This window comes from Ursus arctos, unplaced genomic scaffold (genome assembly GCF_023065955.2).
Source record: "Ursus arctos isolate Adak ecotype North America unplaced genomic scaffold, UrsArc2.0 scaffold_2, whole genome shotgun sequence".
NCBI classification, from domain to species: Eukaryota; Metazoa; Chordata; class Mammalia; order Carnivora; family Ursidae; genus Ursus; species Ursus arctos.
In genome coordinates this window covers 90,835,931-90,853,004 of record NW_026622874.1, presented here as the reverse complement: position 1 = coordinate 90,853,004, position 17,074 = coordinate 90,835,931, and the positions used below count along the sequence as shown (strand labels likewise).

The window sequence follows — 17,074 nt, the reverse complement described above, 5'->3', positions numbered from 1 at the left end:
TGGTGCTCTCTGATTAGCCTTTCTTATTTGGACGTTGGCAAATAAACAGAGCCGTATTTTTTTTTTTTTTTTTTGCCTTCCTATGAGAATGAAAATGGTTCCAACATGGAGTTTCCTGGAAGTGGGTCAGTTGAACACATATTAGGAGCATCTATTATGTGCCAGATGGTTTTCCCCACACTAGAGGCAGAACATTGGAAAAGACACAGTCCTTGCCTACTGCTTATCTGGGGAGGGAGGCAGACTTATGGCAGAGTGATTCGGCATACTGTGGTCTATGCGGTGTGTGTCAAGCCAGAGATAGATAGATACAGCCTGTGCGGGGAGGATCTGGAAAATTTCTTGCTTGACATGATGCCTGAGCCTCGTCTTGAAGGGTTGGTCATTAAGAGTTGGGAAGTGGACGAAAGGACAAGGATAGGAAGGGACTAGGCAGGGGAACAGCAAGAGCAGAGTTGGGGGCCAATAAAAACATGGTGGACTCGGGGGGATGCGTAGCTCAACAATGCTCTATAAATCAGCATGGCGTCTTGAATATCCCACTTGTATCTGCCCCCTCCTGGAACTTTATTAAGATAATAGTAAGGAACCGGAAAGGATGGTAACCTATAAGGGACGACTGAACAGGTTAGGGGATGACCACAGGGAAGAAACACCTACAAATTGTGGAAGATGGAAAGGGGAGGGATGAATGGTAACTGACAGCAAACTGGATGAGGCTGGAACCCAACCTCCTGCCAATGGTGGGAAGTGGTGGGAAGAGCTAAAGAATGTGGCCTGGTATGCCTCAGAACCCCAGAGACCTGGGCATTCGACGTTCTGGGTACTTCTTCTGGCTGGGAAGTAGAGTTGAAAAGAAGGATTGCAGCTGTACCCCTAGATTCTTTCTCCAACACTGCACCTGGCAGAATATGGGAGATTTACTCTCCGGAAAAGGTGAACTCTGGGCTTGAGTTTGTAAGATGTAGCCTAGGACAAGAGGGTAAGACTGCGTACCGTCTGGGGACACCCTCAACGTCATTACCCCTCCGGGCTTGCACAGCCCTGTAAATCAGTACTTGGAAGAATCTATTCTGAAGCAACCAGCCTAAAAACAGGCTAATAGATGGGATAGTTGGCCCCCCTCCCCAAATGTCTGAGTTCTGCTCACTATGAGTAAGGCGTGCCTGTTGTAAAACTCCATTTGTCTCCATGTAGCTGTCTCACTCCAAAATAAGAAAGAAGAGCCAGAATCCCTGGACATCCCACGAGAGTCTCAGTTACAAAAGGCCTTAACAACAGCGACAACAATAGAAAAGGCATTTAGAAGAGGAAGAGACTATAAACTTTCAAACTATATTTAGTGAGTTAGATCATGGAATGTCTTGTTTTATTCACAAAACAAGAACCAAGTGTTATGATAAAGTAATAATCCGAGGATAAAAAAAGAAGTCTTGGGAGTTATGAATAAGATAGGAATAAATCAACAAGAGAGTGGAAGATCGCATTGAGAAAAACTTCCGACAGATCGAAAAAACTGAAAAATGGGAGAGAAAAATTAAAGCGGTCAATCGGTTCAGTGCATCTGACATCAACTCATAGGAATATTGGAGAGAGAACAGAGAACACAGAGAGAAGAAAATCAAGAGACCAGTGATGGAGCACAATTTCCCGGGACCGTAGGGCATGACCTTTCAGGTTAGAAAGTGTCCCACCCTATGTCTACGGGATGGATGAAAAGAGAAATTAAACCCACATCACCAAATGTAAATGTTTTTGTACAACTCCTCAGAGTGCCCCTCTGTTTTCTAGCTGGCATGCTGCCTGATTCATGAGTCATTTAGTAAAACCAGTTAAATCTTCAAGTTTTGTTTTATTTTATTTATTTATTTAAAGATTTATTTTTTTATTCTTTGAGAAAAAGAGCGTGCACACGCGTGCACACATCAGCGGGGGTAGAGGCGAGGAAAAGAGGAAGAGGGTTAGAATCCTCAAGCAGACTCTCTGCTGAGTGGAGAGCCCAAAGCAGGGCTTGATCCTGGGACCCTGAAATCATGCCCTGAGCCAAAATCAAGAGTCAGATGCTTAACCAGCTGAGCCACCCACACGCCCCTGATCTTCTATTTAAAAAAAAAAAATGTAAATGTAAAATTTCAGAACAGGTAAATACATTACATTTAAGTAGGTCTCTGCAGTGCTACCTTCCCTGCATCTATGTTCAGGAAGCTACTTAAGGATATGCTCCAGTAAAACGAGGGAGTCAAGTAAGAAAGAGAATGATAATCGTATTGAAGAAACTGGGGACTCCAACAGGACCGTACAAAAGGCAGATCCCCGGAAGCTGATGAAGGGTTGCTCCAGGGTAACATTTCAGGGTGACAGCTCTGCGGCAGGTCAAGAGAACCACCGTGCCACCCTGGAGCAGGAGGATGGAGGGCTGTACGAGGTCTGTCTCCAAAGGAGGCCAGGGGATAGAATAATTTGATTACCTAGTGTTTTTGACTGCATCCGGAATTATTGTTATTGTTATTATTGAGGCATGATTGACATGCCACCTTATATTAGTTTCAGGTGTGCAACGTGATGATTTGATGTTTGTATACATTGCGGGTTGACCATAAGTCTACTTAATGTCTGTCCGTACACATAGTTACAGGTTGTTTTTTCTTGTAATGAGAACTTTTGAGGTCTACTATCTTAGTAACTTAGTAACTTAGTAACTTAGTAATACAGTGTTATGAACTAGAGTTGCTAGGCTGTACACGATATTCCCAGGACTTATTTATTTTATAACCGGAAGTTTCTTCCTTTTGATTCCTTTCACCCATTTGACCTACTCCCCACCCCCTTGCCTCTGACAACTACCAGTCTGTTCTCTGTAGCAATGAGCTTATTTTGTTTGATTTTAGATTCCACAGATAAGTGAAATCATACAGTATTTGTCTTTCTCTGTTTGACTTATTTCACTTAGTCTAACGCCCTCAAGGCCCATCCATGGTGTCACAAATGGCAGGATTTCATTCTTCTTTATGGTGGAATAGGAGTCCATTGTGTGTGTGTGTGTGTGTGTGTGTGTGTGTGTGTCACATTTTCTTTTTTCGCTCAACCACTGATGGACACTTAGATTGTTTCCATGTCTTGGGTTTTGTGAATGATACTGAAATGAACATGGGGATGCATGTATCTTTTCAAATTAGTGTTTTCATTTTTTTTTTGATAAATACCCAAAAGTGGGATTGCTGGATCATATGATAGATCTATTTTTTTACTTTTTGAGGAATCTTCATACTGTTTTCCATAATGGCTGCACCAGTTTGCATTCCCACCAATGGTGCACAAGGGTTCCCTTTTCTTTTTTTTTTTTTCTTCCAAGTTTTTGTTTATTTATTTGTCGTAGAGAGACACAGCGAGAGAGGGAACACAAGCAGGGGAAGTGGGAGAGGGAGAAGCAGATTTCCTGCTGAGCACGGAGCCTGATGCGGGGCTCGATCCCAGGACCCCGGGACATGACCTGAGCCGAAGGCAGACACCTAATGACTGAGCCACCCAGATGCCCCAAGAATTCCCTCTTCTCCAAATCCTCACCAACAGTTATTTCTTGTCTTTTTGATATTAGCGAGATGTGAGGTGGTATCTTACGGTTTTGGTTTGCATTTCCTTTATGATTAGTTACGGGAAGCATCTTTTCATGTACCTTTTGGCCGTCTGTAGGTCTTCTTTGGAAAAATGTCTGTTTAGATCTTCTGCCCAATTTTCTAATTGGATTGTTTGATTTTTTTTTTTTGCTATTAATTTTTATATTAATCCCTTATCAGATGTATGATTTACATATATTTGCTCTCATTTAGTAGGTTGCCTTTTCATTTTATCCTGGTGTTTTGTTTTGTTTTGTTAGCTGTGAAGAATCTTTTTAGTTTGATGTAGTCCCACTTGTTTATTTCTGTTTTTCTTGCCTTTGCAGGATTTTTTAAAAACCATTCTTTCAGAAAGTTTGGGACTAAATTAGTGATAGAAACAGAAGGGAAAAAAAAAAAAGCTCTGACAAAACAAAGCAATTGTTAGCCTTATGAAAAAACCAAGAGCTTCTCAAGAAAGGAATTGTAATTTTATACACTTTGGCTCAGCTGGACACGATATAGTCACTCAAACATAAATATTGGATATTTACCTACCTGCAAATTATGAGACAGCTGTATTGGAAGAAGGAGGAGGGCAAAATGTGTGTGTGTGAGGTGTGGGAAGTATAAGACCATTAAATCTTTATCCTCAGAAACAGAAAATCAGTTGCAAATGTCTAAAATGTAAACATCAATAAATAGCGACATCATCATTGTTATTTAGGTACATGGAGATTACAGAAATGAGATGGGACTGTATATGTTTTGTTTTCGCAAAATCAAAGTTTAATTCAGCAGGAAGTGTTAATCTGCATAAAAAAATTAAGTGCAGGCTAGGCAGGGTGAAAGTATGGCAGAAGTAAGAGGTGGAGAAGATAGGAAGAGGTGGGTTGGATGACATGACCACATTTGCCTTTTTAGGTTATTCTGGAAGCTCTCTGGAGGATGCATTGGAAGGTGGAATTGGAGATGAATTTGGGAGATTGCCCATGAGCCATATACGGTAACCAGAGGTACCCTTGTAAATTCCGGGCTCCACAGCAAAAGTGACCAAATTAGCCTGTGTTAGTTGCAGATTAACCCTTGCCATCCAAGAATGGCAAAGGATTTGCGTGTGGAAGATGCTTCTCTCTGTTTGAGCCCTGGGGATGTGAGGGAGGCAGCTATCTGTGGCCAGAGTGGTTTCCTTCCTCCCTTGTGGTCCAAGCTCGGGAGGAGGTATCCCCCAATGGGCGAGATCTTTTTTTGAAGCTTCCCCAAAGCCCTCCCAAGTGTAGAAGATTTAAATCAGCTAGTTTCATCGCAATTTTGTACAGAAGCTGATGTTGCTTTAATTCTTACTGTTTTATTATCACTCTGCTCTTAAGAAAATTGTTCTTGGTACAAACGTAGTAACGGGATTAACCATTTGCTTGTCATATTTCACGCAAACGGATTCCAAAATGTTGTTTTCCATTTCGTTTCAATTCTGCGGTTTTTTTTTTCCTTCCAATGGACAGATAGTTTAAATTTGTATGAACCCCAAACTGTCAATCTTGCCAATTTCATTTCTTCGCCGCTTTAAAGCCGAGAAAGATATCATCCCTCAGAAATACTTATAAATATTCTATTCTGTTCGTGTTGCTTTTCTGTGACTCTTGTATTTTGCTCCTTCATCCATCTAGGGTTTATTATGGAATATGGGACAAGGTATGTATCTTTTGTTTAAAATGTCTGTCCTTTGTTTTCAAAGCTGCCTTTTCCAAAAAAAAAAAGAATCCGTAAATAACTCTTTCATTCGGAGGTCCTACATATAAGGCTGTCTATATGTTTTATATATCTAGGCTTATTTTCTAAGTTGCATGCTGTTCCTTTGGTCTCTACTGTTTTTTTTTTTCTTTTCTTTGTTTTTGTTTTTTTAAAAATTATTAAAAACGATTTTTGACCAAAGTCTCCAATCAGCCAGGCACGTCTCAGCCCTCTAGGAAATTGGAGATCGTGGGGAGGCAGGTGGCAGAGAAGGTCACAGGACTCAGAGAGCAGCACGGAGGTAGTCTTGCTCTTACTGGCGAACAGGGATTTTTCCTTCAAAGAGAAGGCAGGGGCATTTCAAAGAGAACGGCCTGTGCCCGAGGACTGGACAAGTTCTTGGATTTGGAGGACCGGCACACAAACTTCTGGCTGGAACAGAGTTTCCAGAGTGAATTGTGGAAGGAGAGATCAAAGGGGAAGAGGTGGCCGGATTGGGAGGTGGCCTCATGTGCCGGCTTGGGTTCCACTGGGGACGTTCTCATCATCAGTGCACACCGATGAAGGACCGGAGGCAAGATGGTACTATTGGTATAATCCCCCTTTTTGACAAAGGAGATATTGATTAACTGTGGCAGAAAGGTGTCGGCTAGGTTAGAACAGAGGGAAGCTGGTAGCAGGTTGGTGAAATAGATTTCGTTTCTTCTCCATCCACCAGCTTTTGTTGAGGGCCACCCACGTGCTTGGCATTGCCTGATGGAGAGGATGTTATCCCTCTAATAATAGAGCAAGCATTTTATTATTCACGTACTATTTTTATGGAAATCATTTCTCTGTAGCAAACCAAGGACTCAGAGATGGAGTGGATGGGCTAGGTTCAAGAAAAACTTTCTGAGAATCAGCCGGATGAGGCAATTAATTGGATATGGATGAAGTGGGTGCAATCAGAAGTTTCTAGCTTGGGAGATGGAGTGAAGTGATTTCATTAGCCAGGAGAGAGACAGTCCCGCAGAGGCTCATGCTTTGTGTGCAAGAGGGCTGGTTTGCTGGTCCAGGTTTTCCCTTACTTAGGTTTTCTTGAGGCCACCGCATGAGACGAATCTGTCCAGCTCTATTCATTATGTGACTAGGTGGGTGCGAGCGAGGAGGTGACATTTGGTGACCCTAGAAGCCGGACAGGGCTTTAAAAACCCCACTCCCGTCCCTTGTAGAGATACACCATTCCATCTCCTATGGAGGCGTGTGGACGATCTGCTTGCCGGATGATCGGGTGATGTGGGGGAGGCAGCACCCAGCAGCCCCGAGATCCGTGTGTGCTTATTAAAGCCGCCGTGGAGATCCTGGCATGCTTTTTATGGCTGGCCTCCTCCTCCCAGATCGTGTCGGTAATTTATGGGCAGTTTCTCCTGCTGTTATCTTCAATTTCTCCTTTGGCCTCCTGCTTATAAATCCAGATGTCAGGTTTCTTTGGAATTCATTTTGCTTCGCTCAGAAAGTCCCCTTTCCTTGCCACAAATTCTAACCTGTTATATTCCAACAACACCTGCCTTGGGCACTCGGGGCGTGAGACATCCGTGGACTGACTTCATGGCCTGTCCAGTGGACCGCTGTGCCTTTGGGTATGGAGGTCAGGAACGATGTCCGGGCTGGCCATGGAGATTTGATAATCGTCCCAGTCCAGTGGGTATCTTAGGTCAAGTCTGTGTGTGTATGTGAGTTACGGTGTTATAATTACCTGACTCAAGGCTTCCGGGCTTTTTTATTTTTTTTCCCCCTGAATCATTCTTCCGATGATCAGTATCCTGGTTCTTGTAGGTTGGTTTTCCAGTAGAGCAGAAGCACGTCATAGAAGGTCAGGGCTCCTGTGGGCACAGAGGGTCACTGTCCCATGAATACTTGCTGGTCGACCTCATAGGCAGGTACACGCTCTTAGGAGCGTCCCTGAATCGCTAACACCAATAATTATTCCCTTTTATTGACTGCCTTTTATGTTTTGTCACTGTGCTGCATGTCTTATTGATCTTGTTTAAATTTAACTGCTCTCTCAAGTAACTGCTCCCACCTCTGTTTTGTAAACGAGGAGAGAGGGCTTAGGAGAGGTTGAGCACCCTGTCCGAGGTCACACAGCCCCTATGTGCTGGAGCCCGGATTCAAACCCCCACTGTGGGTGTGTCTGGGAGGGCTGTGCACTTGCCCACACTCCGAGTTGCCCCTTCCGGCCCTGCCCTGCTTGTCCCTGCTTGTCCTTCCCTGTCTGTGCAATGGAACTTTCTAGCACCACACTGGCACCGTCAGAAGGAAGCAGAATCTGAGTCTGAAAAACAGGACAGTTTCTTTGGAGAATTTGTGTGTGTGTGTGTGTGTGTGTGTGTGTGTGTGTGTGTACTCCTTTCATTTGCTTCTCTTCTTCCCTTTTACCCCTTCCAACCAAATTCCACCACCAAAGGGGCTGTGCTTTGAATTTGATTAACTGTTGTCCATTAAGGCCCCCTTGTATGTAGTGTGATATAGTTGAAACTTTATTTCAGGGATACGGTATTTGTAAAACGTAGAAAAAGTAAGACGTGCAATAATGGGTTTAGGAAACGTCTTCCCATTGAGTTGATTTCACCTAGAGGCGTAACCAAGAGGGAGGAACCTCTTTTGCTAGAGCTGGTCCTCACCCACAGTCATGGGAAGTATGCAAATAGCAGAACCCTTCTTTACTATCTGATCAGATCTGTGGCTGAATGTTGAAGCCAATTTCATGGATTCCTTAGGTCTGAAGAGCATGTCTACGTCACTTGGAAACCGTAATGAGAGAGTTTTTCAAAGAGGTCAGGAGCACGGACTTGGCAATCTGCATTCCCATCCTAGCTTTGCCTCTTACTAGCTCTGCGACCATGGGCCAGTTATTTAGCCTTTCAGGGCCTTGTGCGTAAAATGCTGATGTGTTGGTATTTACTTCAGGGAATTGCTGTGGAGAGTAAATCGATGATTACCTGGGATCTGCATACGCTGATCTACCAGGTACGATCTAAGCCTTTCTTGTGTATTAACGATACCCGATCAATAAATATTAGCTACAGTTATTTCTTGAAGATCCTTCATCCATACATACCTCTTTTTTTTTTTTTTTTAAGGTTTTACTTATTTATTTGACAGAGAGAGAGTACAGCCAGCGAGAGAGGGAACACAAGCAGGGGGAGTGGGAGAGGAAGAAGCAGGCTCCCAGCAGCGGAGCCCGATGTGGGGCTCGATCCCAGGACTCTGGGATCATGCCCTGAGCCGAAGGCAGAAGCTTAACGACAGCCACCCAGGCGCCCCGTCCATACATACCTCTTACACCTTGTGTGCAATGACAGAATCTGTAGGGAAGTATTTACCGGAAGATTACGGCACAGCTGTGTGTCGCTAACGTGGAAAACTCAAATCTAGGATAATCTTAGGTTATCCCCAAGTCGGCACAGAAACCCAGGGGACCCAGCGTGAGACAGACGCCAGGCTGCGATGAGCGCCTGGAAAGGTCAGTTGGGTGTTCAGAGGTTGGTTTCACCAGCAAAAGCTGGTGGGATGAGATCAGCAGTCTCCTGTTTCTGCTTTGCCTTCATCAGTAGCGGTCAGACTAAAGGGTTCATGTACGGTCGGCCCTTGAACAACCTGAGGGTTAGGGGTGCTGCCCCCGACGCTGGCGAAAATCTGCCTATAAGTTTTGACTCCCTAAAATCTTTACTACTAATAGCCTACTGTTGACGGGAAGCCGAACCGGTAACATATGCTCTGTGTATTACACACTGCATTCTTACAATTAGGTAAGCTAGAGAAAAGCAGGTGTTCTTAGGAAAATCACAAGAAAGAGAAAATACACTTAAAGCACTATTCTGTAAAAAAGTCTTCGTGTAGGGGATTCACCCACTTTGAACCCTGCTTGAACCCAGTTCAAACAGTCCCAAGATCAGACGTCATATGTATTCTTACTTTTTCACAAATTGAAATGGTTTTTTTTTTTACCACGCATTAAAATAACTTTTCCATGAAAAGGGCTGAATATTCAAAAGCACATTTTAGAGGATTTCTCAAAGTGAGGTCTTTGGAGCTTGCAAAACATGTAGGTTGCTGGGCACTACAGACGGCCCGGTCTGAAGTCTCGGCCACTTTCTATGAATTAATTCCTTCTCTCGAGAACCTCTGAAATGGTAAGAGAGTTTTGAAAGATGGGCCGTTGTTCAGCGTGGCCTTGTCCCCAGAATGCCTGTGTTCTCAGTGAAGTTTTGATTTTTGAGACTTTCTGTGAAGCTGCTCCAATGTGGAGCGGGACCCAGCCCCTGAGGCTGGCCATTGGCCTGGGGCAGCTGGGGGACAGCAGAGGAGCCCTCATTTTCCAGGCTGGTCTGGGGTCTGCGTGAGCACAAAGAGAACCCTTTGTTGCCTCAGACTCTGCTGCCTTTAAAATCCCCAACTGTTACGGCAAATGGCCCAATTTTCATCATTATTTCCTGCCTGTTATGGAAAGATGAGAATCTTGGAGTAAATGTTCTAGAATGTTCTTTGGGTAAAAGTGTCAGAGGTTGCCAAAGTGGAACGTTTAATCTCTAGGGCCTGCATCCCCGCTTGCCTAAAGGCATGGATTTTCCCTGCATGGTGGTTCTGAGCCTTGAGTGTGCATTGAAATCCCCTGGGGAGCTTTTACCACTGGGGTGCGTGTTCTCTCCCCCACGGCGATGGACTCAGAATCTCTGGGAGTGGGGACCCAAGCATCAGTATTAAATGGTTTAAACAAGCTTCCTAGGTAACCCCAATATCTCATCAGATTGATCTCAGCAGGCCTATCATGTTTCTGGAAGCCTCGTCCTTGCCTTTGACTCGCCAGGGCTACTGGTTAAAAATGTCAAGTCCTCAGCCCGGTGACAGTTAGGTTGACCAGAATGGGGGCTGTAAGTTGACATCTCCACAAGCTGAGTCACCTGAGCTATTTCACCTGCGTGATTCTTATTTTTTAATTTTGAGCATCTTGCCCCCTCCCCCCCATTTTCTGAGGCAGGTGGAAGAGAAAATGAGGATCAGGATGGGGTGGGGCTTCCCATGCTGGGGGAGGTTCCTGTCCTTTGCTATCAGTTTATCTTCCCTCCTACCCCTTGTTCGCTCCTGTCCCATGCCCTCCAGGGCATTCATTTAAGTGAAAATGAATAGATACCAACCTCATTTGGGGGAACCTGGGTGGCTCAGTCAGTTAAGTGTCCGCCTTCAGCTCAGGTCATGATCCCAGAGTCCTGGGATCGAGCCCCTCCTGGGGCTCCCTGCTCAGCGGGGAGTCTGCTTCTCCCTCTCCCTCTTCCCCTCCCTTCCGCTCATTCTCTCTCTCAAATAAATAAAATCTTAAAAAAAAAAAAGCACTCAACCTCATTTTGGATTATCTTCCTTTTCAAATTGCATTACACCCCATGAAATGGTTGACACCCCTCTGGAGTATTTCACACGGGGAGACATAGAGTGGAGAGATGGATACCAAGCTGAGATGCCGTTCGAGCTACCAAGGGCATCGTTAATGTGGCAGTCAAAGACTAACTAATGTTTAAGGCAGGATTCCACTTCTAGATGCCAGTCTGGCCGCCCAAAAGTTGATAAATGGGCAAAGTTAATCTTTTATTTGAACCTGAAAGGATTCTCATCTGAGTGCATCAGAGCGGGGGGCAGGAGAGATTCCCCTGGGCTTCGGCTCCGGACAGCTTTCTGGACCAGTCCCAGTTTCCCGCATGGGGCACATGACGTCAGTGGGTAGAAACCCAATGTGAACTGTGTCCTTCTCTGCAGATGGATCTGCTCGGTGGCCTGTTTACCACCTCCAGGCTTCTTGAGTGCCAGATGCGTGCCCCCCACATGTAGATGTGACTATGGGAAATGGGATTCTGGATTTAGAACCTTACATCAAGCTAGTGTTGGGATTTACAGCTGCTGTTGTTCCTGCTGCTGCAACCCTTTGATACTTTATGTAAGGATTGTAGGCACGCGTGAACTGTAGGGAAATAGCTCGCTTCTAGAAATACTCGGAAATTCCCACAATGCCTGTAATTGGGAAATCTAGCAACCTGCAGCCTCTAGGTTTCTAGGGTATTATCCTGCCTGCCAGTCCTACTGCCCCTCCCGGTAGCAGTGTGCTCTAAGTTAAACTCACACACACACACACACACACACACACACACACAAAGAGGCATGAGCGCACGCACACGCGCACATACCCCTACAAGAAAGCCCAGGCCAGCCTCCACGAGCCTGGTGTAAAGAGCCTGCTGAATTCCATTCTGATTTGTCTAGTGGCTAGTTATGTGAAATACTTTCCCGAAAACATTTGTTTCTCAGCCCTGCATATAATCAATAGAGGCAAACGTCTCTCCGCAATCACAAGGCCTTTTTTATGTGTGGAGTTCTTGGTTGGTTTTGCTCTGTGAGTAGAGTAAACATCCCCCAAAGAGGCAGCAGGGGAGGGCCACAGTGCTATGTAACAAGCTAAGATTTACAGCGCTGGGAGAGCTGGGGGGATAAATAAGGCTTCTGGCGGAATGGGCGAAATGGGCTAAATTCAGGTATTAATGGGAGTGCTCTATGCACTCTGCAGAGGGAGACAGGCTCATCAGTATTACAGATGGAATGTCCTTGGAGTTAATTTAGAAAAAATTCTGATCAGCCAACAGAGCTCTGAGGATGGATGCAGGAAAAAGAAGACGGTGGCATATGGAGAGAACATATTTGTTCTTGGAAAATCAGTAGAAAATGTTTAATGTCATCATAACCTCATTTGCATAAAAATAGTCATAGGCAGCAAAGCGAATGAAAGCAAAAGAAGACGTGTTGCAGCCAATGCTGTTTGAGTTTCATTTCATGATGAATAACATAAATAATTCAATTGAATAAATAAATAAATATAAAATTGCATCAAGTGGATGTACCGTGAATTATTACTCCTTGAAAATTCCTTTAATGGCACGTGTTGCAATGATGAAGGGACGCGATGTTCCTCTGTGGGCAGCACCTGGCTGTACACTTGACCCCCGATGATAATATCGGGCTCTCCGTAACTCTCAAATGCTTCGTGGACACACGTGAAATTTCTAGCAGCACGGTCCTGTTCATAACGCGACCTTGAAGACGGTCTCCTCCTCATCGTGGTGCACCCAGTCGCACTTTGCGCGTGGGTCCACTTAAGCAATATCTGATCGTGGGAAGTTTGATGAGTCTTGGGCGGCTCTATGGTGGATACAGAATTCTTAATAACTACTTGTTACCCTGGTGGCAGAATTAGAGCCATCGTTTTCGTCTTACCAAGTCTGACCGGGAGAACTCTTGTGTAAGTATAAATTGTGGCATGGAGAAAATTGATGGAATTTATCAGTTAATTGATTTCAACAGACATTTTCGTGGGCCGTGTAGAGAGCCATGGGAAGGTTCTATGGGAGTTGTAACAGATGTGTAACACACACACACACACACACACACACACACACTTGAATTCATTCATTCAGCAAATACTCACTGATGAGCTCCCATGTCCCAGGTACTATGTTGGATGCTGAAATTATAATGGGAGACACATAAGAAACTGGGAAAAATAAACACAGGATAATTATAGATTGTGGATTGTGGTAGGTGCTTTGAAGTAAAGAGTGCTGAGAGACAGAGTAACTGGAAATGAGGGTGCACTTTAGAGAAAGGTCCACTGAAGAACTAGAAGAGATGAGCATGAGCCAGCAGCTTGAACACCTGGTAGAAAGACACTCCTGATGGAAAGAACAGTCCCAAGAAAGGCCGTAAGTCTGGGGTGGTCTTGGCACCACTATTTATGAACGGATGGGAACTACTGGCAAATGGTTGGAGGAGGATGGAGAAGTAGGTAGGAACCAGAGCATGCAGGACTGTGGGCAATGATAAAGAACTTGGGATTTATCCCAATGTGAATAAAAAGTGACTTATTTGGTTGAAGAATGTAGCCCCCCAAATGCAAGTCTATCTGGAACCTCTGATGGTGACATCATATGAAGATATGGTCTTTGCAAAAGAAACTAAGTTAAGATGAGGTCATACCAGATTAGGGTGGGCCCTAAATCCAAGGTGACTGGTGTCCTTATAAGAAGAGGGGAGACATAGAGACACAGACACAGAGGGAAGAAGCCTGTGGGAAGACACAGGCAGGGTGTCGAGTGATGATGTATCCACAAGCCAAGGAATGCCAAGGATTGTCAGCGATCTCCAGAAGCTAAGAAGCAGCAAGGGTGGATTCTTTTCTAGAGCCTTCAGAGCATGGCCCCAACACCTTGATTTCAGACTTCTAGCCTCCAGAACTACGTGATAATAGATTTTTGTTGTTTTAAGCCACCCACTTTGTTATGGATGCCCTAGGACACGAATATTAATAGTAATGGAACCCATTGGAGATCTAATACGGGGAAGTGTCATGATCTGGTCTGTGTTTTTAAAACATCATCTGAATGCTTTTGGAGGATGGGCTGTAGAGAGCAAGGTTGAAGCAAGGAGTCCAGTTTGGAGGAGAGGTAAGGTTGAAGATAATAGTGATTCCAACTAGGTGAGCACAGGGAGATGAAGAAAAGATGTGAGAATTACACTGGAGGTAATGAAGGGAGACAACTGAGTTTTAGAAGGAACCATATGGGTGGACGGTAATGGCATTTACTGAGGTAAGGAGGACTGAAAACCAAACAGATTTGGGGAGATATTTAAGAATTCTACGTTAGACATGTTAAGTTTGATTTGACTTTTAGTCCTATAATTGGAGAGATCAAATAGGTGATTGAACGATTTATGAATCTGGAGCTCAGGTGAGAGGTTGGGGTTGGGGATATACCTCTGGAGGCATCAGCAAAGAGATGCCCATTGAAACTGAGGTCACTGAGGAGGGCTGGAAAGGAGGCAAGAGCCCAGGATTGAGTGCTAGGTCATTCCAAAACTTAGAGCATTGGAAGAAGAGAGGAATTCAGCAATTGATGTGAAGAGGGAACAGCAAATAAGGAAGAAATCCAGGAGAATGTAGTGACCTGGAAACCAAAGAAGGAAAGTATTTCCAGAAGGAAGGAGTGGTCACTAGCCATGAGTGGTACTGAGATGTCAGCAGTATCCAGTGGGTTAGGAACAGGAAGATCATTGATGATCTCCGCAAGCGTATTCAGCCCTGACCGGGATTGGTTAAGGAATGAATGGGAGAGAGGGAATGGGGAGAACAAGTTGACTACTCTTGGTGATTTTTATTACGAATTAGAGAAGAGTCATGGGATTGTATCTGGGGCTTTGGGAATCAAAGGAAGTTATTAATATCATTATGCTTATTTTTAAATTTTCATTATGACATAAACGCAGACCTACAGAAAAGTTGCAAGAATAGTATAAAAAAATTCTACGTACCTTTTACCCAGATTCCTCAAATGTTAACATTTTATCATATTTCTATGTGTCCATACGTACCTATTTTTACCTGAACCGTTTGAGAATAAGTTGCAGACACGATGCCCCTTTCCCTCTTCCTACTTCAGTCTGCATATCCTAAGAACAAGGGCACTCTCTTACATAATCGCAGAACAATATGGATAATGTTACCTGTCTACAGTCCTTATTCACATTTCACCAATGGTCTCAGTAACATCCTTTTGGAAAAACAAAGTGCTGGGTCATGAATGACGTTCCTTTGTCATGGTTTTTTCATTTTGAAACGGTCCTTCAGCATTTCTTTGTTTTTCGTGACATTGACATTTTCGAAGACCACAGTCCAGTTATTTTGAGAAACATCTCTCAACTTGGACATGCCTGTTTGTTCAGAATTAGATTCAGGTTAGGGGATTGTGCAGGAATGCTGCAAAAGGGACGTGTTCATCTCAGTGCATCTGATGAGGACGCACATGGGATCTAGTTTCCTTGCTGGTGGCCTTAGTGTGATCGCTTGGTTACAGGTGGTGTCTGCCTGGTTGTCCGTTGCCCTTCCTGAGCCCTCCCGTGCAGCGTGGAATTAGTAAGAACGAGTGGGCTCCCTTGCCTTGCTTTTGACCTTAATGGAAATGCCTGTCGTAAGATGCTGGTTTTATGACTATGATATAGTTTTTGCCTGGTTAAGAAAGTATCTATCAATTCCTCTTTTCTTGAGTTTTTTTATTCGGAGGAGTTGAATTTGTTGAAGGCTTTTCAGTATTTTCAGTACCTATACAGATAATCATAGATTTTCTTCTCCCCATATTGTGTATTATGTTATTAGATTTCCTACTGCTGAATCAAATTTGCATCCCTGGAATAAATTCCACTAGGCCATGGTGTAGTATTTTCTTAACATGATAGTCACTCATATTTTATTTAGAACTTTTGCAGAATATTTGTAATTCTCTTTTTCTCTCTCTCTACTCTTCTTAAGAGGTTTAGGTATCAATACATATAAAGAGAATTAGGCAGTTTTCTTCCCTTTCCAAAGCTCTAGAACAACTTATGGAGAATTATGACTATGTGGTCTTTGAAAGTTTAGAAGAATTCACCTGTGAAACCATCTGGTCCTGAGAGTTCTTTATGTGGTAATACCTTGACACTTTTTTCTATTTCTTCTGAGGGAACAGATCTGTTAAAGTCTTCTATCTCTAATGAGGTCAGCCTTGGCAAACTGCCTTTCCCTGGGATATTGTCCATTTTGTTTAGGTTTCAAATTTATTTGCATAAATCTGCAAATTATTCTCTCTTAAAAATAACTATTTCAAGAGTTATTTTTTCCCTTTGGTTTCTTATTTTATATATATATTTTAAAGATTTTATTTATTTATTTAACAGAGATAGAGACAGCCAGTGAGAGAGGGAACACAAGCAGGGGGAGTGGGAGAGGAAGAAGCAGCCTCCCAGCGGAGGAGCCCGATGTGGGACTCGATCCCATAACGCTGGGATCACGCCCTGAGCCGAAGGCAGACGCTTAACCGCTATGCCACCCAGGCGCCCCTCTTATTTTATATTTTTGTGCTTTCTCCTTTTTTGATCAAACTAGCTAAAGTTTGTCTTATTTGGTTAATCGCTTTTTAAAAATTAAAATTTTGATGTATTAATTCGATATTACATTTTTCTCTTCTCTAACTCATTCACTTCTGCTTTTATGTTTATTATTTCCTTCCTCGTATTTCCTTGTGGCTTACTCTGTGGTTCTTTTTCTAGCTTTCTGAGCTGGTAATGAAATGCAAGTATTTTTATTGTTACAAGTTTTTAAGGCTTCGGATATTCTTATTGCTTGAAAGTTTTCCACTGGTTTTATGTGCTGTTTTCATTATCATTACTTTTTAGAAGTACTTTAATTTTGGTTTCTTTTTTTTTTTTAAAGATTTTATTTATTTATTTGACAGAGATAGAGACAGCCAGCGAGAGAGGGAACACCAGCAGGGAGAGTGGGAGAGGAAGAAGCAGGCTCATAGCGGAGGAGCCCGATGTGGGGCTCGATCCCATAATGCCGGGATCACGCCCTGAGCCGAAGGCAGACGCCCAACCGCTGTGCCACCCAGGCGCCCCTTAATTTTGGTTTCTACTTACCCCAGACTACAGATTCTTAGATTCTACCCTAAGTAGACCGGATTAGAATCCCCGGAAGTGGGGCCCAGCAATTTGTATTTCAAGGCAAATGGCAATCTGATATCTGAGATTTAGTAAAACCAAAGCATTTTCAGTGTCTGTCATTATATACCATTCACGCTAATCTCCCCTGCTTTGTCTGTCTGCTGGATTTAGAAGGATGGCTGTTGCCCCGTGGCCATGTT

General features: G+C 43.7%; 1 protein-coding gene across 3 annotated transcripts in view; it reads left to right on the top strand.

The window, feature by feature from the left end:
- Positions 1-17,074, top strand: part of GALNT17 (polypeptide N-acetylgalactosaminyltransferase 17) — a 434,553-nt gene that overhangs the window by 157,735 nt on the left and 259,744 nt on the right. The window contains exon 2 of one of the 3 annotated variants that reach the window (XM_026515943.4): positions 4,518-4,599. The exons of the other annotated variants lie outside the window; for them this stretch is intronic. Coding sequence (XP_026371728.2) covers positions 4,518-4,599 — 82 coding nt within the window. The remainder of the gene's footprint in view (positions 1-4,517; positions 4,600-17,074) is intronic. 3 annotated transcript variants of the gene reach the window in all.